At 43.8% G+C, this 21,246-nt stretch overlaps 1 protein-coding gene across 3 annotated transcripts in view; it reads right to left on the minus strand.

Moving 5' to 3' along the window:
• AKAP12 (A-kinase anchoring protein 12) overlaps nt 1-21,246 on the minus strand; it is an 87,321-nt gene that overhangs the window by 19,582 nt on the left and 46,493 nt on the right. For 2 of the 3 annotated variants that reach the window (XM_070603217.1, XM_070603216.1), the window contains exon 3: nt 16,065-16,182. In XM_070603217.1, the coding sequence (XP_070459318.1) occupies nt 16,065-16,182 (118 nt within the window). Of the gene's footprint in view, nt 1-639; nt 1,068-16,064; nt 16,183-21,246 lie in introns of those variants that run through there. The other variant, XM_008517000.2, reaches the window with a different exon arrangement.

The following is a 21,246-nucleotide window of genomic DNA, read 5'->3' on the forward strand; positions in this document are numbered from 1 at the left end:
GGGAATTCTGCAAGTTTGATATATGTAACTTATTTGCTAGAAGGAAGTATTAAACATTATACTTCATACAGCCACACTTGTAGAAAGCAAGCTTATGAGGAAACACACATTTTTGTTTATTCATTGCCTAAATGCTATTGCCTGCCAGCCACCAATTTTGCGGTAACTATGGCCTTCTTAAAACCATCATTTAGACCTGAGTTGAAAGTTGAGTCTCGTAAATCGCCAAGTGGCCCTTTACTGAAAGTTCCTAACAGGCAGGTCACAATGCCAAATATTGCAATTTCTCAAAAACAGGAACGTACTTTCTTTAGGACTACAGCAAATAGGCTGGCTTTCACAATCTATTTTCAAATTCATCCCAATTTAACATGGATCTCTTGGAAAAGTCATTCGAGGTTCCCCCAGGCACAGTGGAGAAGATTCCTTCACGGGTCGAAGGAAAACGTTAGGTTTCTCTGGTTCTTGCTAAGCCAGAGAGAAGGCTCTTCTGATGAGCACAGTGAGAGGAGCAAATGCCAACCGCGCGTCCAGCCCCTGGCCTGGAGGCCCCCATCCAAACGCAGGTCGGAGGGAGGGAAGCACTTCCTCCACCTGCCGCCGCCCAGGGAGAACCCAGCAGACTGCCTTCCGCCTTACCTGTGATAGCAATGATCCCCAGCATATTTACTAGCACGCCTGCAGATGAGCGGAACGGCCCTGCCCTCCTTCGGCAGGTGGCTGAAGCGGCACGGGGTCTCCCCAACCCCGCGCAATCTTGCTGTGATCAGAAAGAACGCCGCGCCAAGCCCCCTTCAAGGATTCCGGAGAACTGGAGGTGCCTTCGGAGCTGCAGCAAAAGGCGGACTGAGGATGCATTTCCCTGGCTAATTATAGGAGGACCCAGCCCCCCGGGGCCGGGCGGGGGTCCGGCCCCGCCCCCGCCGCGCTCCAGGACTTGGCAGAGCGCTCCGCAGTCATGTGTTTCATTTTAAAGGAGGGGAGCCCTCCTTGTAGCTGAGCTCTTCGTGGTCACTAGGGCTCGGCAGAGAGACCCAGGGAGGGTTTAAAAGTTGCTGGGATGAATAAGACCGGAGTCAGCAGCATTTTTATCTAAACCATTACTTCATTCCTGGCACCGATCTACTCCTGTATCTCAGCTTTTCATATTACTTAAAGGAAATAGCCGCACAGATATTAAATTCTACTGCCTTTTTTGCATACTGTCTTTTGTATCCTTATTTTGGTCTAAAGGCTGATGAGGCGCAAAACACAGTTTCCTTTTTAGCACCTATAGTATTTTATATTTTCACCATGTTTCACACACACGTTGCACTGATGTGAGGGGCTAGCAGCTAGCTCTCCGTTCCAGGACTCTTTGAGAAGGGCTGTCACGAGGGAACATTGTGTCTTTAACACTTGATCAAGGCAACTTGTAAAAGGTTCGAATATTTGAGCATTAAATCTCTTATTTTTGTTTTATGGCAGAAATTAGCTAAACTTTTAGACGAAACTATGCCATGTTCCAATACACAGACACGATCACACCTCTCATATCCAAGCACACGGCATGAAAACCCGTCAGAACCTAGTTTTTAAAATTCTGAAAATTTCAGGCAGCCCTAAATTCTTAAGTTCTTTTCACGGAAACTTCAGATTTGCTCTCTATGTTGATACACAGTGTGATAAACAAGTTGGTGTATTCCTACAATTTTGGCACACTCTTTGGTATGTCAATTTCCTGTTTCTTCCTTTTCCTATTTATCACTTCACTCTTTGCCTGTCTGACCCCATTAGCGCCAGCCCTTCCCCTACGCAAACAAAAGAACGGTTTTATTATTGCTCTTTCCTCCAGACGATGAGGATCTTACTCATTAATTCTTAGGGCCAGGGAGGAGGTGGGGGCCTGGGATGGCCCAGAGTGGGCACAGGAAAGAGAACGGTGGAGGAGAAGGGAGTTATCAAGAAAAAGCTGATAAGCGTGTAAATTTCAGGTGTACATCATTATATTTCAGCTTCTGTAGAGATCGCATCGTGTTCACCACCAACAGTCTAGTTTTTATCCGTCACCATATATATGTGCCCCTTTATCCATTTCTCACTCCCCCCGTCTTTTGTCATAAGCCACTATGACTTCAATAAAATAAGAAAAAAGGAAAGGAAAAAGCTGGGAACCGCGAGCGGGCGGGCTGGGGGCATGGCACGTAGTTGCTCCTTCCGGCCACTGGGGGGCGCGGCGCACCACATTCGGGCCCAGACAGAGCAGAGCTAAGGCGGTGTTGCCGGCAATCAGACCGTGTTATAAAAATCAGCTTCAGCCTCTGCACAGACCGGGCTTCCCCCTTATATTCCGGCAAACACCCAACCTGATCCAAAGTATACGTGGGAACAGGGACTGATGCGCCTTATCCTGATGCCTGGGACTGATTCCCAGAGCGAGCCAGTTAGCAGCTTCCTAACCTTTTATCTTCCTAGAGGAGTCTTGATTTTGGTTCACAAAGTGCTTCAATTATAATGAGATTCTGGAGTGTGTGAAATGCTGCTGGTGCTAATGGTGTCTCTGCAGTCAGTCCACACAGCTAAAGGGTCAGAGCAGCTCCACATTCCTCTCCTCCCCAACCCACGTCCCCAGGCCCGGCCCTGGGGCATCCTGGCTGTGCAGAGCCCCCTCTGGCTGCTGCGCTGGTGGTCTGCATTAAATGAGCAGTCTACAGTCTTTCCAAGCCTGATGATCAGCCCAGACACTATGCCCTCAGGTGAAGCCCAAGCCCCTTCTCTAGAGGTGTCCCCACACCTGGGGCTACCTTGGGGATCTGAGGTCTCAGTTCTGCATCATGTCTCAGCACCAGAAGCTGGGGACAGCACATGGCCATCCGCTGGTGCCACCTCTGAAATACACGTCCTCATCTTCTCTGAAATACACGTCCTCATCTTCTGGGTGCATCTGTTCATTCTGACCTTGCTTAGCTGTGGCACCACTCCTTTCCTTCCTATAAGTCGAAATTCTAAAAATAGGACAAGCAACAGCTGTTGCCCTGAGCTGGACAGGAAGAAACTTCACTAGTTATGAATTTAAGGCCCCAAACAACATTTTAAAAGGTATATATATTGCTGTTTGGTTTTGTCACAAACTTTTTATTTCCTTTTATGGTGTCGGTAAAGATGCTAACACAGCTTTGATATTCTCAAAGAAGTAGTTAAAGCCACGAGGCAGAGAGCAGATCATGTGGCAAGTTGCTGACCCTCAGCAGCCAGTTCTGCTTTGATCTCACCTCTAGGAGTGATCAAGGACAGGCGTGTAGCACAGCGGCCCCGTCAGCCTCTGCGTGTCTGGATTTACAAAGAAAAGTCATCAATCAGGAGAAAAGCAGGAGGAAAGATCAGTGTACAACGCAGGCATCTTTCTTTTGTTGTCACTTCTATTCCAACTTCGCTTGTTTTTGTTAAATCCGAATGTTTAGATGAAGGCCTCATCACCCAAAGCATAAATTATGGGGAAATGTTTACCATATCATAAATGAGTGCATGGCAAAAAAAAAAGTATTTTCCCAAATCTTCATAGTTCATTCACATTTACTGAGTTCTGGCTCCATGTTAATTGCACTAAGCACTCAGAGAGACAAGTGGATATGGTCCTTGGCCTCAGGGAGCTCAGTCTTGGGTTGCAGACCACCTGAGGGAGAAGTGGGCACACTCCACTGCAGCTTGCTTCAGTAAGGATGGGGGGCAGGTGGGGGACAACCCTACCTGGGCACAGAGGAAGGCAGAGGGACCAGCATGGGCAAAGGCATGAAGAACATGACATTTAGGGAATCATGAGTGAGTTTCTTACAGCCACAAGCTCAGAGTCTACAGGGGAGGGGAAGGGAGGCACACCAGGGATAACTAGAAATGAGATTAGAAATATTACGTGAGACCAGATTATAAAGGGTTTTGAAGGACATCTAACAAATAACCCAATTAAAAAAAGGGCCAAGGATCTGAGTAGACGTTTCATTAAAGCAGATACACAATGGCCAATGAGCACATGAAAAGATGCTCAACATCATAAGCCATTAGGAAAATGCAAATCAAAACCACAATGAGTTGCCAATTCACATTCACTAGGATGACTATAATCAAAAAGATGGACAATAGCAAGGAATGGAGACAGTGGAACCCTCATACGTTGCTGGTGGGAATGGAAAATGGTGCGCCTGCTTTGGGAAACAGTCTGGAAGCTCCTCGAAATCTTAAACATAGCTTTACAAGATGACTCAGCAACTCTACTCCTCGACATAGACCCAAGAGAAATGAAGACGACGTCCACACAAAAACTTGTACAGGAATATTGACAGCAGCATTATTCACAGTGGCCAAAAGGCAGAAGTGTATCTATACACTGGGATATTATTCAATAATAAAATGAAGCATTTATACATATATATAATATGGATAAATATTGAAAAATTTTGCTAAGGGAAGCAGCTAGTCACGAAAGAGCACATATTGACATACTGCTTAATCCTGTTTATATGAGATGCCCAGAATAGGCAAATCTATAAGACATAAAATAGATTACTGGTTACCTCCACCTGGGGAGTTGGGGGAAGAGAGGGAGTGACTGCTAACAGGTATGGGGGGGCGTTCTTTATGGGGGACGAAAATGTTCTAAAATTGATCGTGGTGATGGTGTATAACTCTGTGAATATACTAAAACCCAGTGAAATGCATACTTTCAATGGGCCAATTGCATGGTATGTGAATTACATCTCATTAAAGCTTTCGTTAAAGCTAATCTGATATTAGTTCTGAAGGCTGCATGGAACCACTGGAGGCTTTGGAGCAGAGTTAGTGGCACGTAACTCGAACTTGATTTAGAAAAAGATAGCTGGGCCATAATGACCAGGAGGAAGGTACTCCCGAAATAAAAGGGATAGAAACTGTGGTGATCAAGGTGAGGACGGAGTCAAAAGTGCCATCACCCACTAACTGAGAGATGCCTGTAGGGCCAGGGAAAGGCAGCTGAACGCACGCAAATCGATGAGATCACCTAAATGGAGTGATGCGTGTGAAATAACAAATACGACGCACACCTGAAATTTATGTTATCAGCTGACGTTAGCTCAAAAAAAGAGAGAGAAAAAGGGCTAGGACCCTGAGGAAGAGGAAGCTGAAAAAGGACTCTGACAACGGACAGAGATTAGAGGCGAGCAGGGAGGAGGTGGCATCGGAAGGCAAAGGCACAGAGGACTGCAAGATGGAAATGGTGGTCAACAGCCTGGTGACACAGGCAGAGAGCTGAAGAGGCCTCACGGTCTGAGGAGGCGGGACCAGGACACAAATAGCTGCCATAAAGACAGATCCTTTACTCTCTTTCCTGAAAGGGAGGGGACAAGAGCCAATACACCAGAATTAGCACCCACACTAGGTTCATTCATTTCCTCCAAGCTTGAGTGTTTGACCCAAATATGGGAACTGGCGAAACTAGAGAAATGGATTCACCCACCAAATCCAGCCCTCCCGTCACCTCTCCTTTCATTCTCTTTTCAACCTGGCATTATTATATACTTGGAGGGAAATAAACCAGAACCCAGTGAGGTCTCTTTTCCTCTGGCCACTGTTACTTCTTTAAAATGCTTCAAAGATAACCTAAGGTTGAGTCAAGAGCTGTGGCAGACTGGGTAACCGACAGAGGAGATGAATATAGACACTGAATCTACAGGACACTGGCAAGTTATACACAAGATGAGCAGATTCTCCTGGACTCGTGTGTTTTCACACAGGTCTCCGCCTCCTCTGATATGAACACAAGGACCGGCTGATTGAATGTTACGGTCCAGCTGAATTGGACATGTTTATATAGTCATGGTCAGTGCCATTCAAAATCCAACGCAAATAATCCGAAGGCTAGTTCCTCAAAGGGACTGTTCAAAAATAACAGCTAATGGAAAAGCTCAGGGGGATTTAAAAATCACTTAACAGGACAATTTACAAAGCAAAGGGAAATTAAAAAACCCAATCCAAATAATAAAAGTGATGTAAAAAGTATTATTTCTCCTCTTATTAAGTTCATGTATTTTTATATTCTTTGATTTGGCAATTCTACCGAATGAGAGGTATAGATTTATGTATGAAAATGTTTACTGCTTGAGATGTATAATATTTAGAAAGGAAAAAAATCCTGACATGTAAGATTCTACTTAGAGGAGGCACCTAGAGTTGTCAAATTCAGAGACAGAAAGTAGACGGGTGGCTGCAGTGGCTGGGGGAGGGGAAGGGAATTGCTATTTAATGAGTTTCAGTTTTGCAAGATGAAAGCGTTCTGGAGATGGATGGGGGTGACGATTGCACAATGTGACTGTACTTAATGGCACTGATCTGTGCGCTTAAAAATGGTTAAGATGGTAAGTTTTATGTTATGTGTATTTTGCCATAATTTTAAAAATTTTACTTTTTTAGGGGCTGGCCCCGTGGCCGAGTGGTTAAGTTCGCGCGCTCCGCTGCAGGCGGCCCAGTGTTTCGTTGGTTCGAATCCTGGGCGCGGACATGGCACTGCTCATCAGACCACACTGAGGCAGCGTCCCACATGCCACAACTAGAAGAACCCACAACGAAGAATATACAACTATGTACCGGGGGGCTTTGGGGAGAAAAAGGAAAAAAAAAAAATCTTTAAAAAAAAAATTTTTTTACTTTTTTAAGTCATCCCTCCCACATTGTATAGCCATGCGCTCTTCAGTCACCTGTCCCAGGATGTGATGGGAGGTTTATATTCTAAACAGGGTTAAACTGAGTCTCCAGGCGCGGGGAGTCGGGGGGGGGGGGGCAGGCACACCCAAGGACACCATCATGAAACGCCCCTTGAGTTTATGCATCCTACTCCCACGCTCCCCCCCACACTAGGCTCCAGAATGTCAGCAGTCAGGCATATGCATTCCAAGAAGAAAGAGTCTTCTTGGGGGAATTGGAGTAGCCAGAGAAGAGTTGTTGAAAACAATCAGATCAGCCTCCAGAATGTCTACCACTGCCCCAGTACACACGGCTTCCAGTCAACTTTTGAGTATGACAAATTAGCCCCAAATCAGACATGGAACGAAAACCCCAACTATGAAAGACAAAAAACGAAAAAAAAAAAAGCAATTTGGAAAAGACAGAGGCTATGCAGAGAAATAAACTTTTAAAGAAATCCTCAGAGAGATCAAAGATATTGCAGCCAAGAACAAACAGGATACTTCAAAACGGAGTCTTTAGACCAATAAGATCAGTTCTTAGAAATTAAAAATATAGTAATATGAAAGCTAGCCTTGAAAATGTTTTCCCAGAATCTAGAGCCAAATACTAAGAGATAGAAAACAAAGGAAAAAAGAAGAGTTTTAATTAGGACCATTCTAGAAGTTCTAAAATCTGAATAATAGTAATTCCAAAAAGAACAAAGAAAAAGAGGAAAACGGAAGAAATAATTTCCCAGAAATGAAGTGCGTGAGATTCTAGGCTGAACGAGGTCATGAGAACCCAGCCTGTTGAAGAAATGGATCCGCGTGGAGATGCACCATCATCAGATCTTCAGAAGACTGAGGACAAAAAGGACTCTGAGCTATACAAGCGATTAAGAATCAGATTCCAACAGAAATGCGTCTATCATGATGACACTGATGGAATCCGAATGTGTGTGAACGCTGAATGGAAATTAACCCAACTGGAGGACCGTTCAGGGCCAAGATTGACAAGCCTGAGGAAAACGTCGTACTTTTGTAAAAAGGTCATCACTGAGCTTACAAGGTTGAGGCCACAGACCTTGAGGTTAACCAGAGAGACTCTGCAGAGGATGCTGAGCCCCAAACCTGGCTCTGCCGAGGCCATTCCGCTGGAGAATGGATCTTCCACTTTATTTACAACTAACGATTATTTGGAAATTGGGAATTCTCTTAGTCTTATCTCTAGCTACTGTATCATGTAAGGCTGTATGTTTATGATCGTACTGAGTGAAGTACCAAGAGGGTGACATGATCCAGGGTAAGAAATACAAATCAACGTACATTACGTTTTTCTTTCTATCTCGCTTTAGAGCATTCAGCAACATCTTTCATTAAGGGACTCCTTTATATCCTTCTGTATCAATTTACTTATCTCCTCTAATCAGTTCTTTAGTACATAATACTTGGTTTAAAGCAAACTAAGTTATGTTTCAAAGAGTTTGAGAAATAAACTATTTTTTAAACGCGGGACTATCGAAATGGAAACCCAGTTGTGCTTGGCAAGCTTCCATCAAACACATTCATATCTGAAATATATATAGAAGCCCTGGCATTTTTCTTTTAATGTGAGACAGCTTGTTTTCCCTGGAGATGTTTTGCCTAGAGAAGAAGATGAAAGGAAAGACATGATAAATGTTTTCAAATACCTAGAGGGCTACAGTGTGGAAAAAGGAGGTGAGTCTGTCCTAGGTGATTCCAGAAGGCAGCGCTGGGAACAGAGGCGAGCAGTGGTATGGAGGCATACTTTTGCTCCAGTGGAATAACAGGCTTCCTTTTATGGAGAAACTCCCCAGACCTCCCAGAGCTTAAGCAGAAGAGCCTCCTGCATGGGGGCGGGACCCTGGTTTAGCCAGCCTCGAAGTTCCCTTCCACTGGGGCTTCTTGGTCTCAAACCTGACTTTCCATCTGGTCAATCATGAAGGTGGCAGGTGTGGTGGGCGGAACTGTGTGCTCCCCAAATCCAAATATTGAAGCCCCAAGCCCTGCACATCAGAATGTAACTGTATTTGCAGTGAGAGGTTTTGAAGAGGTGATGAAGCTAAAATGAGACCTTTAGGGTGGCCCGAATCCCATCTGACTGATGCCCTTATAAAAGGAGATGGGGACCCAAAGAGACACCAGGGATGTGTGCGTGGGGACACGGCAAGAAGGAAATCATCTGCGAGCCAAGGAGAGGCGTCGGAGAAACTAAACCTGATGACACCTTGATCTTGGACTTGCCAGCCTCCAGAACTGGTAAATTTCTGTTGTTTAAACCACCCTGTCTGTGATATTTTATTATGGCAGACCGAGCAGACTGATAGAGCAGGACAATGGCCTGGTGCTTGGTGGCAGTCGAAACATTGCATGTCCTGTTAAGACACATTAAAGCAACAGTCCGTTCAATTGATTAACTCTAGCATATGTCGCTTCTCACCAAAATAACTAATGAGTGTGCCATTAACACTGAGGGGTCTGGCGGACTACTTGATATCCAACTGTCCAGACACATCACTACAAAAGCAGTGTGTGAAAATTTGAAGTATGGCACTCAGGAACAGACTCAACTGAGAGGCTAAAAAGTGGCAGAATTGAAGCCCAGAGAATGTATCTTCCGGAAGTTATCAGAGCATCCTTTATCTCACATAGGGACATGTGCTCTAGAACACCCCATTGCCAGAACCATTTGGGGGATGCTATATTGGGTGAAACTGGATGTCTTTGAGAAAACACCTAAAGGATTTTCATAAATAAATAAAATGGCTGAAATAATTTAATGTTTCTGTTAGCAGCTTAGTCACAATTAGAGAACCGTTAGTGGTGGACCAGCCCAGTCCTGCAAGGGAAAGGGGATGGATCTTGGCATGTTACTCGGACAAGCCTATAGGCCATGTGATCTATGCTCCTCCTCCAGTGGGCCAGAACAGCAACCCTAGTCACAAACGGACTGCAGCACCCTCAGAACTACAGCCATTTATAGATAAGTCTTTGCAGTAATTTAAGATTGACTGACGGTCTTCAGTGCAAGTAGATAAGGCATTATTCAACATCTATGCGCCATCTTGTACCACAACCAATCCCTATGACAGAATTCAATCTTCTCCATCTAGGGAGAGAGAGGGTACCTTGTGGCACATTTATGAGGCAATTTCTCTTTCTTTCATACTTAAATGACTCTATATCGAGACATTCTTGAATAAATTTTCCCCTCTTGAACTTTTTGTTCATTAAACTAAAACTTCAAATCTAGAAGATGGCTTTTCAGATCAGACTAAAAGAAAAAGCATAAAAATGTTTTTATAAAAAGGCATAAGGAAATTGCCAAGTAGATGCCCGCCTGCCCAAGGTCACTTGGAGGTCCTCAATGGCCAATCCATCATTGGGTTTTTAATGCCTCTATTACTAGCAATACTGATATCACTCAGTCATAGAATTTCAGAGATGGAAGAGAAGGCTCATTTTACCGATGAAAACACGCTCGGTGAGATAAAGGAATGTATCCAAGGTCACACAGAAAAATAGCAATTAAAGCAGCCTTACACGTGTTTTAGTTCCCTGGAATGAACTGATTATAAAAGGGAGGGAAAAGGGATAGAAGTCTTGCTCCCCTCCCCCCCATTTTTCAAGTTCAAAGGAAAAAGAAAGGTTCGTTGCACAGTCAGACTTGAATACAGTTCAGAGGAAAAAGGTCTTCTCTATACAGCTTGGCTGTTAATTACTAAAAAATAAATCTGTGTTTCTTTAAAGACGAAAGCAGCGGAGTGTGTGGACCGGCCATTTGTCAATGATAAGTAATTTCAGAGAGGCACGCTAAAAATACTGCTGCGGAGCAGAGGAGGGAATTAAAAGCAATTCCCAGAAACTGGATACTATAGTCCTTTCGCCTAAGTTCAAGGCCTATTTTGTGAGTGTTCTCCCTAGTTTTCAAAACATTGCAAAACAGGATACAGCTTGAGAAAACGTCATGCAATAATATTGCATTCGAAATGCCAAACCGTTGCGGGGGTTGGGGACCCCTCTCTTTGTTGAGCACTCATGTTTAATAGCATTGCTAGGAGTCCTCACTTAATCACGAGCCGGCCAGGATCTGATTTCACATTTGCAGGCAACACTCAGATAACCAAGAGTGAGCACCCGTGAGAATCCAGCACAGTGGACTGAGAAGTACCTAGCTTTGTTGGTGCTGGTGCAACCAAGGAAAGGGAGCTGTGGATGAATCTGTAAAGCTGCGGTATTTAACTGTGCAGGAAATGAACTGATGTAACGTGAAAAGCCAACAGACCATCCTCTCCCGTATGAGTAAAAATGTAGTGTTGCTAACAAACTTAAAACTGGGACTTCATTTATTCGACTATTTGTTGAGTACTTCTTCTGTGTCAGACGCTGTTCTAGGCTTGGGGAATTCAGCACTGAACCAGTTAGACCCCGTCCGTCGTCCCAAGAAATCTCTGCCTTCACGGTTCTTCTATTTTGGCAGAGGTGGGGGTAAGAGAGGGGCATATTGAACGCCATATGTTGACAGCTGATGTGGAGAAAAATTAACCAGGAATAGAGGGTAGTAATTGGGGTGTCAGGCATGTCTTCACGAGAATACTAACAAGATACCTGTTACATCACAAATTGAAACAGAAAGGGGACTGAATCATGAAAATGTTTCTTCCCAATGGAGAAGGCAGCCTCTCACAGAAAAACAAGTATTTTGCAGGGGTCATCTTTTAAGAGAGACCTGGAACAGCTCAAGAAACTCGCCATCCAGATGAAGTTATTAAATGATCAAAAAGCAACGAAGAACTACTGGTAAGTCCAGAATGGATTTTCTCTAAGTTCCCAAGGCCCGCGAGGAATGGGGCTGTGATCGCGTGGCGGTAACCTCCAGGCCCATCCACATCCCAAAGGGTACACCAGGAGTGGCGGATTCAAACAGCAAATTTAATAAAAGCAAAGACAGTGACAGTAAGCACCATTAGAAAAATGAAATTCTCCAGTGTCGCAAATTAAGCTTCTAGATAAGTGATGCAGTTTTGTTACTGTATCTGGGGGGAAATATCCAGATGTAGAAAAAGTGGAATCCTGTGAGGTGTAAGAAACACTCTCTAAAAGACTTCTGCTTTAAGCAATAAGATTTTGGGGCTTTTTTGGGTTTTACTCTTCTTATGGGGATGAGGGGTTGTTTTCTGGGACTGCCTCCCCGATCAGAGGATACGAGCAGATATAACAGCAGTGGTCCACAAGCACGTAACCCTAAGTAGCTTCCTCCTCATTCTGACCACATGACGAAGCCTGTTTATCTGCTTAGCTGGCTAATACTTTTAATGCAGTTGGCCTCAAAGTGCCAAGGCCAAGCGCAGAGAACCAACTGATGCTCCATTGCTGCCGGTGTTATGTGTGAGTATGCAGAGAGGATAAAGCATAGGCGAACAAAAATTTAAAAACCAACAAGAGGACCGCCATTGTTTGTTTCCTCACACAAACAAGTGTGACCTGTAGAGGATGCAGAAAACATGGCATATTCATACGCTTTACGATGTTTGCTGGGACTACCCTGCAGAAAGGCAAATCTCCAAAAGAAAACAGAAATCACTGCCTTGTAAATGATAAATTCAAGTGTATTAAGATCTGAGACATCCCTCGATTATCTGCATAAGGCAATGAGTTTTAGGAGGCACTTTATTTAACAAACAAATATGTTATTATCAAAATAAAGACGTTTTTGTTTTATAATATTGAATTTTTCCATCTGTTGGGAATGGTCTGCCTAACCAATACTAAGATTGAATTTAAAAAAAAAATCTAAGAGTTCTAATTTGCAAAAGTTTTAAATCTGAAATTGGACCTGGACCAAAATGTTTCTAAAATCATTCTTGTTCAGGCATTAACTCATGGAAACCCAAATAAGGCAAAGACTACAGAACAAATGACAATTTGGTTTGGGAGGGGTCTTTTAATTTTTTTTAAATCTTTTCAGCAGAACCAGACTTTGCACAAAATTAATGGCACTTGTGCAGCCCTTGTGAATGCTGCGTGGCATGGCATGACAGAATTTTCTAGAAGGAAAAGGGCTGCACTTCTATAAGCAGTTTTGATAAATGAGAAATCATCTAAAAAGAATTCAGAAGAAAGGGACTAAATGTCCAAAGCTAATTTTTTGTGAATTCTTTTTCTTTTTTTCATTTTAATAGCTATTTGTTTTCATGCCTGATTGTGTACCTGCTAAAAGCTGACTCCCAAAACTACATAATCTTCAAGTCCCCCCCAAAAAACATATATGTATGCTGCACAGCTTAGAAAATATTTAGTAGGCAGTTCCCTTTATCCATCATTTAAAGAAAGTTTTACAAGGAAACAGGATTCCATTTTCCTTATAGTGAAAGGATTGGTTCTGAATTACCAGTATTTCTGGTTTCAGAAAGCGAGCAAGCAAGTCAGGATGGGAAAATATTTTCACTTTTGACTTTGTCTACATATTGTCTATCATTTTAAATTAAAAACCCTCTGGCAGGACCACCTCCTGTTCATAGTTTTCGTCCATCCATTGATCAACGTGGCAGGACCAAATTCCACTGCTGGTTAATCCTCCCAGGGACCAAGATGGGTCAGATCGTCTTACTGAGGGGACAGTAGTAGAAACCAAGGTCCCAAGAATCCTACAATGGTTCCATACCAAAGTATGCCATAACCATAAAACCTAACCATCGATTTTAGGCTATCACTGATGTCAAAAGAAAAGCATGAAAAAATATTGTTTAATAACTTAGAATACAGACGCTGTATTTACATTGCCAGGCAGACAAAAATGGGGCAAGAAAAAACAGAACAAGTATTCCAGGCTGCCTCAGAGACCATGATAAGCCAAATGAATAAAAGTTCTGCCTAAAACAGTCTAAGTTCATCCCAAAGCCAGGGCCTCTGGAAATGCCTCTGGTGGTGGCCTCTGCGGCCCTGGCCCCAGGGGGTCCTTTCCTAGGCAAGAGGGCCTTTGTGGACCTTTTGCAGGACGAGCTATATTAATTACTGGTCTTCCTGCAGCAGACATTTGGTATTTGCTCAGCCCCCCAAGGCCATGTTCAGAAGCCTGAGTCGGCTCAGGGAGACAATGGAATAATCAGAGGGTGGGGACAGAATCACTTTCTATAAAAATCTGTGTTTTCCCACATGGTTGAAATGTGAAAGAAATCACATCTGGACGAAAGCAAGATAGCCAGCCAACCTCCAGTAAACACGCCACAGGTTAAAAAGGATTTCCACGAGGCCTGCCCAGTGGTGGAGCGGTTACGTTGAAGCGCTCCACTTCGGGGACCCAGGGTTCACAGGTTTGGATCCCAGGCACGAACCTACACACCACTTGTCAAGCCATGCTGTGGCGCCATCCCACATACAGAATAGAGGAAGACTGGTACAGATGGTGGCTAAGCAACAATCTTCCTCACCAAAAGAAATAAGTAAAAAAAAAAAAAAAAAAAATCAATCAATAAAAAGGATTTCCATGTTATCTGGTATTATATGGAAATTTGGGCATCTGCTAATGCCTGTCCTCACCTGTTCTCTCAGTCCTCTTATCAATCCTACACATCAGATAAGATGCTGGCCTCACCCTGGCACACCCTTGTGGCATATTTCAGTGACCCCACCTTGCCTACTACTTACTTTCTGAGCTCCATCCACTCTGCTTTCAGATCCCTATTACTCAGCCTGTTTTCCTTCCTGGGTTTTCATTGAACTCTCTGCTCAGACGACGCTGTTCCAATAGACAAGCCTGAGCATGCGCCCTGCACAGTAGCAGCGCAGCGGTGAAGAGCTCGTGCTTGGGAATCTGCTGGTCTGGGTTCGAATCTTGAGAATAACAGGGTAGCCAGCTGTAGCCAGTACAGGCCATGTGAACTAAAGGCACAATGCCGGGACCCATAATAATTAAAGATGGAGAAGTGTGGGCTGTTACTCTCCTCACTATGGCTGGTGTCCCTTGTCTCACGTCTCAACAAATCTAAATGCCATCTCCCCTCAGTCCTCAGATCTTACTCTGCCTCTCAGAGTTCAAAGGATTGCTACACCTGAACACTGAGCAGCTCTCATCTCTTGCAAAATTCATTAGATGACCACCACGTTGCCTTGTCTTAACCTTATTTCTATCTTCTGTATCCTTCCATAGACTAGCTTCTCGCCTCGTAAGTGATGGACCATTTCTTAGCTCTCTTTATCTTCTCTGCCCCCAGAGGCTTAACCACGGAAGGCTCAAAACTGCTGTGGTTTGATTGGATTCAAAAGTCACCACGGGAAGAACAAAGCGTGGGACTTGAGATTTTAGTTGGGGCCATTCCAATTATTTTGGTAGAAATTATTTGGAACTCTCACACTAGGTCATGAAAATCCTCTTCTGTGAAAACGTGTGTATTTCTGACTTTACATCGTGCCTGCGGTGCTATATAAAGATCAGTGTTCCCACCAACTTCAAAAGCAGCTCTCCGCTCGAAGCAGCTCCACGGGGGCCAGTGGACAAGAAGAGAAACAGGTTCCACATGTTGGAGGAATCTCATCTAACCGAGGCCACGGCCAGCCTCCTTTCGCAGGACTTTCCCCCTCATTTGTCTTATTCACGTTACCGAAGAGTCAGTTTGCCGTATGCCAGATCATCTTATATATCTTTCACAGTGCTTGTTAAATTATCCCTTTATGATCAAATGGAACGATGAGACAAGAACTCAAGAACAGAGGAAGGTTATTCTCCAACATGGGGCCCTTCACATGGAGCTTGATTCTGCCTCCACGGTGTGATTCCCCCGCCCCACGTGGGTTGAAATCAAAGCAGTGATAGTGTGCTGAAAGATTCGCTTGCCAATGCCCACGCCTCTAGGATCTCCAGGCTCAAGAGCTACAAAACATGCAGCATATCGTAGTTTCGGCAGAGAGAGGTGTGCATTTTGAAATGTGCACTACCAGAAAAATCCAGGCACCGTAGCAGGCTGCTCTCTAGAGTGAGAGAAAATGACTCTCAGAGCAAGCACAATTCCAGTGTTTCCAAAAAGAAGTCACATTCGACACCAGACAAGTAGTTGGGGCAAGACAATCATAATGAATAATAGTAATAAAGTTCCGAGTAAGGCTGTCTAAGAAAGAGAAAGCACGACTTTACTTTCTGTACCCAAGTATAGGTATAACTTCCTATACCTGAGTATAAGGGTTACTCCAATGATCAGATAAATACTTCCTTTTGTAACCAATGGATTGCTTTTGTTGTTAACATCATCCACCCCCAGCAGGGTGACAATACATATCCTGCCCAGGCCTGTGTTTACTGTTCTCCGTGGATTTGTTTCAAGTGCTACCCGCCCTCCGGCCCCTGATTCTGCACTGGAGCCTGGAACAGTGGCTTACCATCATCGGTGACAATGACTTCCTCCTCCTGGCCATTCAGGGCTCCCTCCTGGAGGCTGAGCTCTTCTTGCTCGGCTAAGCCGTTGACAGGGGACAGCTGACCATTCTTCTGGAGGAGCTGTGGGGAAGACAAAACCATGTCAACTTAATTTCAATCTTCACCGCCAAGTGAGAAGCAATACCATTTAAAGGAGAAATCCCAAGAAATGGAGGTTCGAGGACAATGAAGATTTGTCTTTTATTGTCCGAAGGCTCCCACCACCTTACCACATGTACCGGGAGCAATTACCAGGCAGACAGGGCTTTCCTTCTGGATAAATGTGCGCACCATTCGTTCATTTCAACACCATGCACGCTATCCACACCCACCATTCCAGGCCTACTTGAGATCTAACAATGAGTCAGTCAGGTGTGGTCCCCATCACATTGAGCTCACAAACTACTATGGAAGGCAAACTTTTAAAAAATATTTTTGAGGGGCCAGCTCCGTGGCCGAGTGGTTGAGTTTGCGCGCTCCGCTGCCGTGGCCCAGGGTTTGGATCCTGGGTGCGGACATGGCACCGTACGTCAGGCCACGTTGAGGCGGTGCCCCACATCCCAGAACTAGAAGGACGTGCAACTACGATATGCAACTGTTGTACACAGGGGGCGGTTTGGGGAGATAACGCAGAAAAAAAAAAAAAAAAGATTGGTAACAGTTGTTAGCCCAGGTGCCGATCTTTAAAATAAATAAATAAATAAATAAATAAAAATATTTTTGACTTAAAAGTTAAAAGAAACATTTCCTTGTGATTAGACGCAGGCCATGCCTATTTGACTCAAACATACAGAAATGACCATGTGTCCTTCTCAGGGTAGAGGGCAGACATTTAAACAAATAATTAAAATTGCAGCTATGGAAACAGTCCTGGGAGGAATGCACAGAGCAAACGACAATTAGCAGAGGGCCCTGACCCAGGCGGGGATGTCCAGAGGGCTTCTCCGAGGAAGTCAAGGTCGAACTGAGACCTAAGCTCCCAGGCAACGGGCATGTGAGAAAGGGGTGCAGGGGTGCAGAGAAGGGAGGCACATTAGAAGGCACCGTGGTTCCAAGGCCAGTGCATCCAGTGTGAACAAAGACGAGACACGTAACACACGTTTTCATGAGTCATTGTTTTTTTCCTTAAAAATATTACTAAAATGGTCATTTGCAATATTCCCCATAGAATGGCCTGTGCAATTGATGTCGTCAGTTCCAAAAACAGTAGACATATAGAGATGTCCCTATGTCATTTTTTTTTTAATCCTGAGACTATAGGTAAAAAATTTTAAGCCACATAAAAATAGCACAATGACCATTATGAGTCTAAAGATTTCAACAATGCTTTATAGGTCATAACATTGCTCATTTGTCTTAAAACCAACTTGGGCAGGTGCTACGGTTTCCATTTTATAGATGAGGACACTGAGACCCACAGTGATCACAGAGGGTAGGGTTGCTAGGCCACAGGTCCCACAGCTCAGCAATGGAGGCACCAGGGCTCAAAGGCCAGGACTCATCAACTACTTCCAGGGTTTTTCCACAACACGACGAACTGCTGAAGGACCTGTTACTACACACAATAATAAAATGCCTTCAAGAATATTCCACAGTGCCTCCCTACTCCCAGGTCTCAAAGCTCAACCCTCCATTTGGCATCATTCCATCCTGCTCATAGGCCAACGGAGCACGCTGGCCAAACCACTGACTTCCATCAGGGCCTTGAAAGGATGGCGGGTTCAAGACCATCAATCCCGAAGGCTGGAACAGTGCTAAATTGATTTCACCTGGCCGCTCCCTGCTCCCAGCAAAGCCGTCCTTCCACCGCACGAGCTGCCTCCTGAAATAATACCACAGTACTTGAATACTTACACTACAGATGGAATAGCTGGCTTCAAAATGCCCATGCTGAGTCCATTTATTAGAATACTCGGATCAGGTTTCCATTTACAGTCTTCTCTTACCAAAACATGAAAGATAGGAATTTTAAATGAAACCTAAAGACAAAAGCAGGGGGAGAGAGGGAAGGTCCTCACAGTGACCATCAGCAAAAATGCTGGCATTTAAGGGAATTTTAACTAAATATCACTAGTTACGTACGTAAGCTAGACTTAGAATTGATTGGTAACATGAAAAAGAGCCAGAGGAGGAAAGCAGGAAACATTATTGTGGGCTACACGGTAACCCAATGAATCTTACACCTAAAAAATGTGGACATACACACCACGATATGGCAAACTAGATGGGCAACACGACACGGCCGTTCTAATACCTGTTTCAATGCAGTAAACTTTTGGTCAAGTGTGTCCTTGCTTAGGAACAAGAACTCTGAAGGTCTATAGAGGTTAGAGTTCCACAGAGTTTCTACAATTCTTGAAAGAGTACTCCTAATTCTTTGTGAATTGTGAAATCCAAGAAATCGCTAACCGTAGCCAAACTGAGTATCTTTAAATGTGAAGGGTCCATAGGACACAGGCACAGACTTTTGTCTACTCTTGTAGAAACGTTACCCGTTTATAAAGAAGTACATTAGATGATAGAAAATGGGTCTGGAGAACTGCCGTCACCTGCCAAGCCTCCGTCTATCTTAAGTGTGACAGGTAAATTACGGATTAGTCATTCCCAGTGACCACAGGGCAACTGTCTCTACTTCAGAGAGGCACTTGATAAATTATTAACTTTGGTGACAATTTGGGACAGTGACATTATGGAAACTGAGTTTTGAGTCTATTTTATTATATTCACAGCTCAAGTCCAGCAAGGGTACCCAAGCTTTGACACCACGGGAGATGTCTCGAGTGAGTATTCAGAACCCATGACACACCAACACTCCACACAAAAACAGGACTTCCTTCCTCGCCATATTCAGACATTTCCACATTCTGTGTGTCACTCAGAGATGCTTTTTACAAAATCTCATGGGTTTTTGTAGATGGATAATTCACTTTTTTCCATGCCAAAAAAAAGTTTGTTTTCCTTTTCTCCCATCCTGAACCATCAAAATAATTCAAACTATTAAGGGTTCAGGTGCTTCTGAGAGTTATCAATACGTTAAAGTCACCTGAAAGCATAAGAAACCTAACCCACAGTTCTTTAACGTTTGTTTAAGGGCTTCCTGTCTTTTCCACGTGTGACATATGCACATAAGCATTCTTTTTTTAAAAAAAAAGAAAAAGAGAATACATGCTGTTTTATAACCTGGTTGCTTCATACACTGTGGATGCTTTCTTATCAATAAACACATTATCTGGCTCATCCTCGTTCTTTTTTTCTCTGTAACTCAAATGCCCCCCAAAAGACAACGATTTATCCGTTATGCCCAGATAGACCTTGAAAGACCCAAGGACACAACCTAGTGACAAAGGGGCTAGGAAGTGTTGGAGCCAGATGAGATGCAAGGGCCATGTAATTCAGAGAGAAAGTAGTATCAGGACTGAAGCTTTCAAACAAGAAGAAAAAGGAAATTTCTATTCCACTTTTTCCCTCCAAAGTTTCCTCGCATAGCTTTATCCATACATCTTGTACTTGCTTTTATGAAAACAGTTATGTCTTTTGAGATGAGAACTAGACACGCTCCTTGCACTTAAACATAGTAAGCACCAGAAAACCTCTTTTCCCACTAGATTTGTGCTTCAAAAAGCGTAAATGCCTCCTTTGAGCAAATCAAAACCCTGAGTGTTTTCAAGCTTATATCCTTTGAGTGGGTCAGCCAGAGTTTATTCCCGTAAAGTATTACCACATTACAACTAAACAAGCTTTAAAAAAAAAATCTCAAATGCTTCCAGCAACAGTGTTTTCCTCTCATTCCTGTAAGAATAACTGAGAATATCCAAAATGGTGGCCAAGGCATTGTGGAAAAACTACCAGCCGTCTCCGTTCCCCTTTCTTCTCCACAGGACTGCCCACAACTTGCTCTGAACCCCTCTGTAGGGTACGCAGCAGGAATGTCAAGATCTTTAATGAATGTGTTAAACAATGAACAAAACAGATGAGCTCTTGACATTGTCGGGATGTTGGGGTAGAGGAGACGAGCCTGCTACAGTGACTACTCTCGCCACACAAACGATGCTCCTGGCTCTGCATCCTCACTGGATGACCAGCACAGGTGGCCCCTTGGCCCAGAGTCCTGGCCCCAGCTGGTAGATGAGGCCCCGGCCAGGGCATTTCACCCCAACTATTGCAGCAAACCCAAAGAGCAGAACTGTTAAGTGGCTGTAACCAGGAAGGAACCAGAAGTGGATCAATCTGACACGGATACATGCACAAATGATCAGAATAAAAAGATAATCTGGAAGGAATTGTAAATCCATGACAAAACTTGTCAAGAAAACTCTTCAATGTGTTTTTTCCTTCATTCTAATAGAAAGTGTTTTGAAAGGAAACCTTTAAAAATGTCAACCAGAAGAAAATAGAAATCAGAATATAATTAGTAAACAATATCTCTGGAGAAAAGTTTTAAAACAGCTATAAATATTTTAAACGTACATACCCACTGGCTCCACCATCCCATTCTGATAGACATGGCTTTGCCTACTTATGCAGGTATAGGTACAATGATGTGCAATGCACAATAATTTATAAAAGCAAAACCCTCAAGTATCTATCAGTAGAGGGGGAGAATTAAATAAATTATGAGACATCCAAATAATAGATGGCATCAAAATGAATGAGGTATTCCAGACACACGGATGTGGGTGGATGTCTCCGATTTGAGTGGAAAAAGGCAAGTTTGCTGAGAATATTTGCTCAAAATAAAACAAAAATAACTCACTAATAGGGGTGGGGAGGGCTGGCTCCAATGTTTGCGTAAGCATTTAAAAATAAGCCTGGAGGGCCAGCCCCGTAGCTGAGTGGTTAAGTTCACGTGCTCTGCTTCGGTGGCCCAGTGTTTCACTGGTTCGGATCCTGGGGACGACAGACATGGCACCGCTCATCAGGCCATGCTGAGGCGGCGTCCCACATGCCACAACCAGAGGCACTCACAACTACAACACACAACTATGTACTGGGGGGCTTTGGGGAGAAGAATTAAAAAAAAAAAAAGAAGATTGGCAACAGTTATTAGCTCAGGTGCCAGTCTTTTAAAAAAAAAAAAAAGTCTGGAATAATATATACCAAATCTTGAACACGACAACCTCTGTGGATTTCTGTTTTTTTGTTTTA

This window comes from Equus przewalskii, chromosome 32 (genome assembly GCF_037783145.1).
Source record: "Equus przewalskii isolate Varuska chromosome 32, EquPr2, whole genome shotgun sequence".
NCBI lineage: Eukaryota > Metazoa > Chordata > Mammalia > Perissodactyla > Equidae > Equus > Equus przewalskii.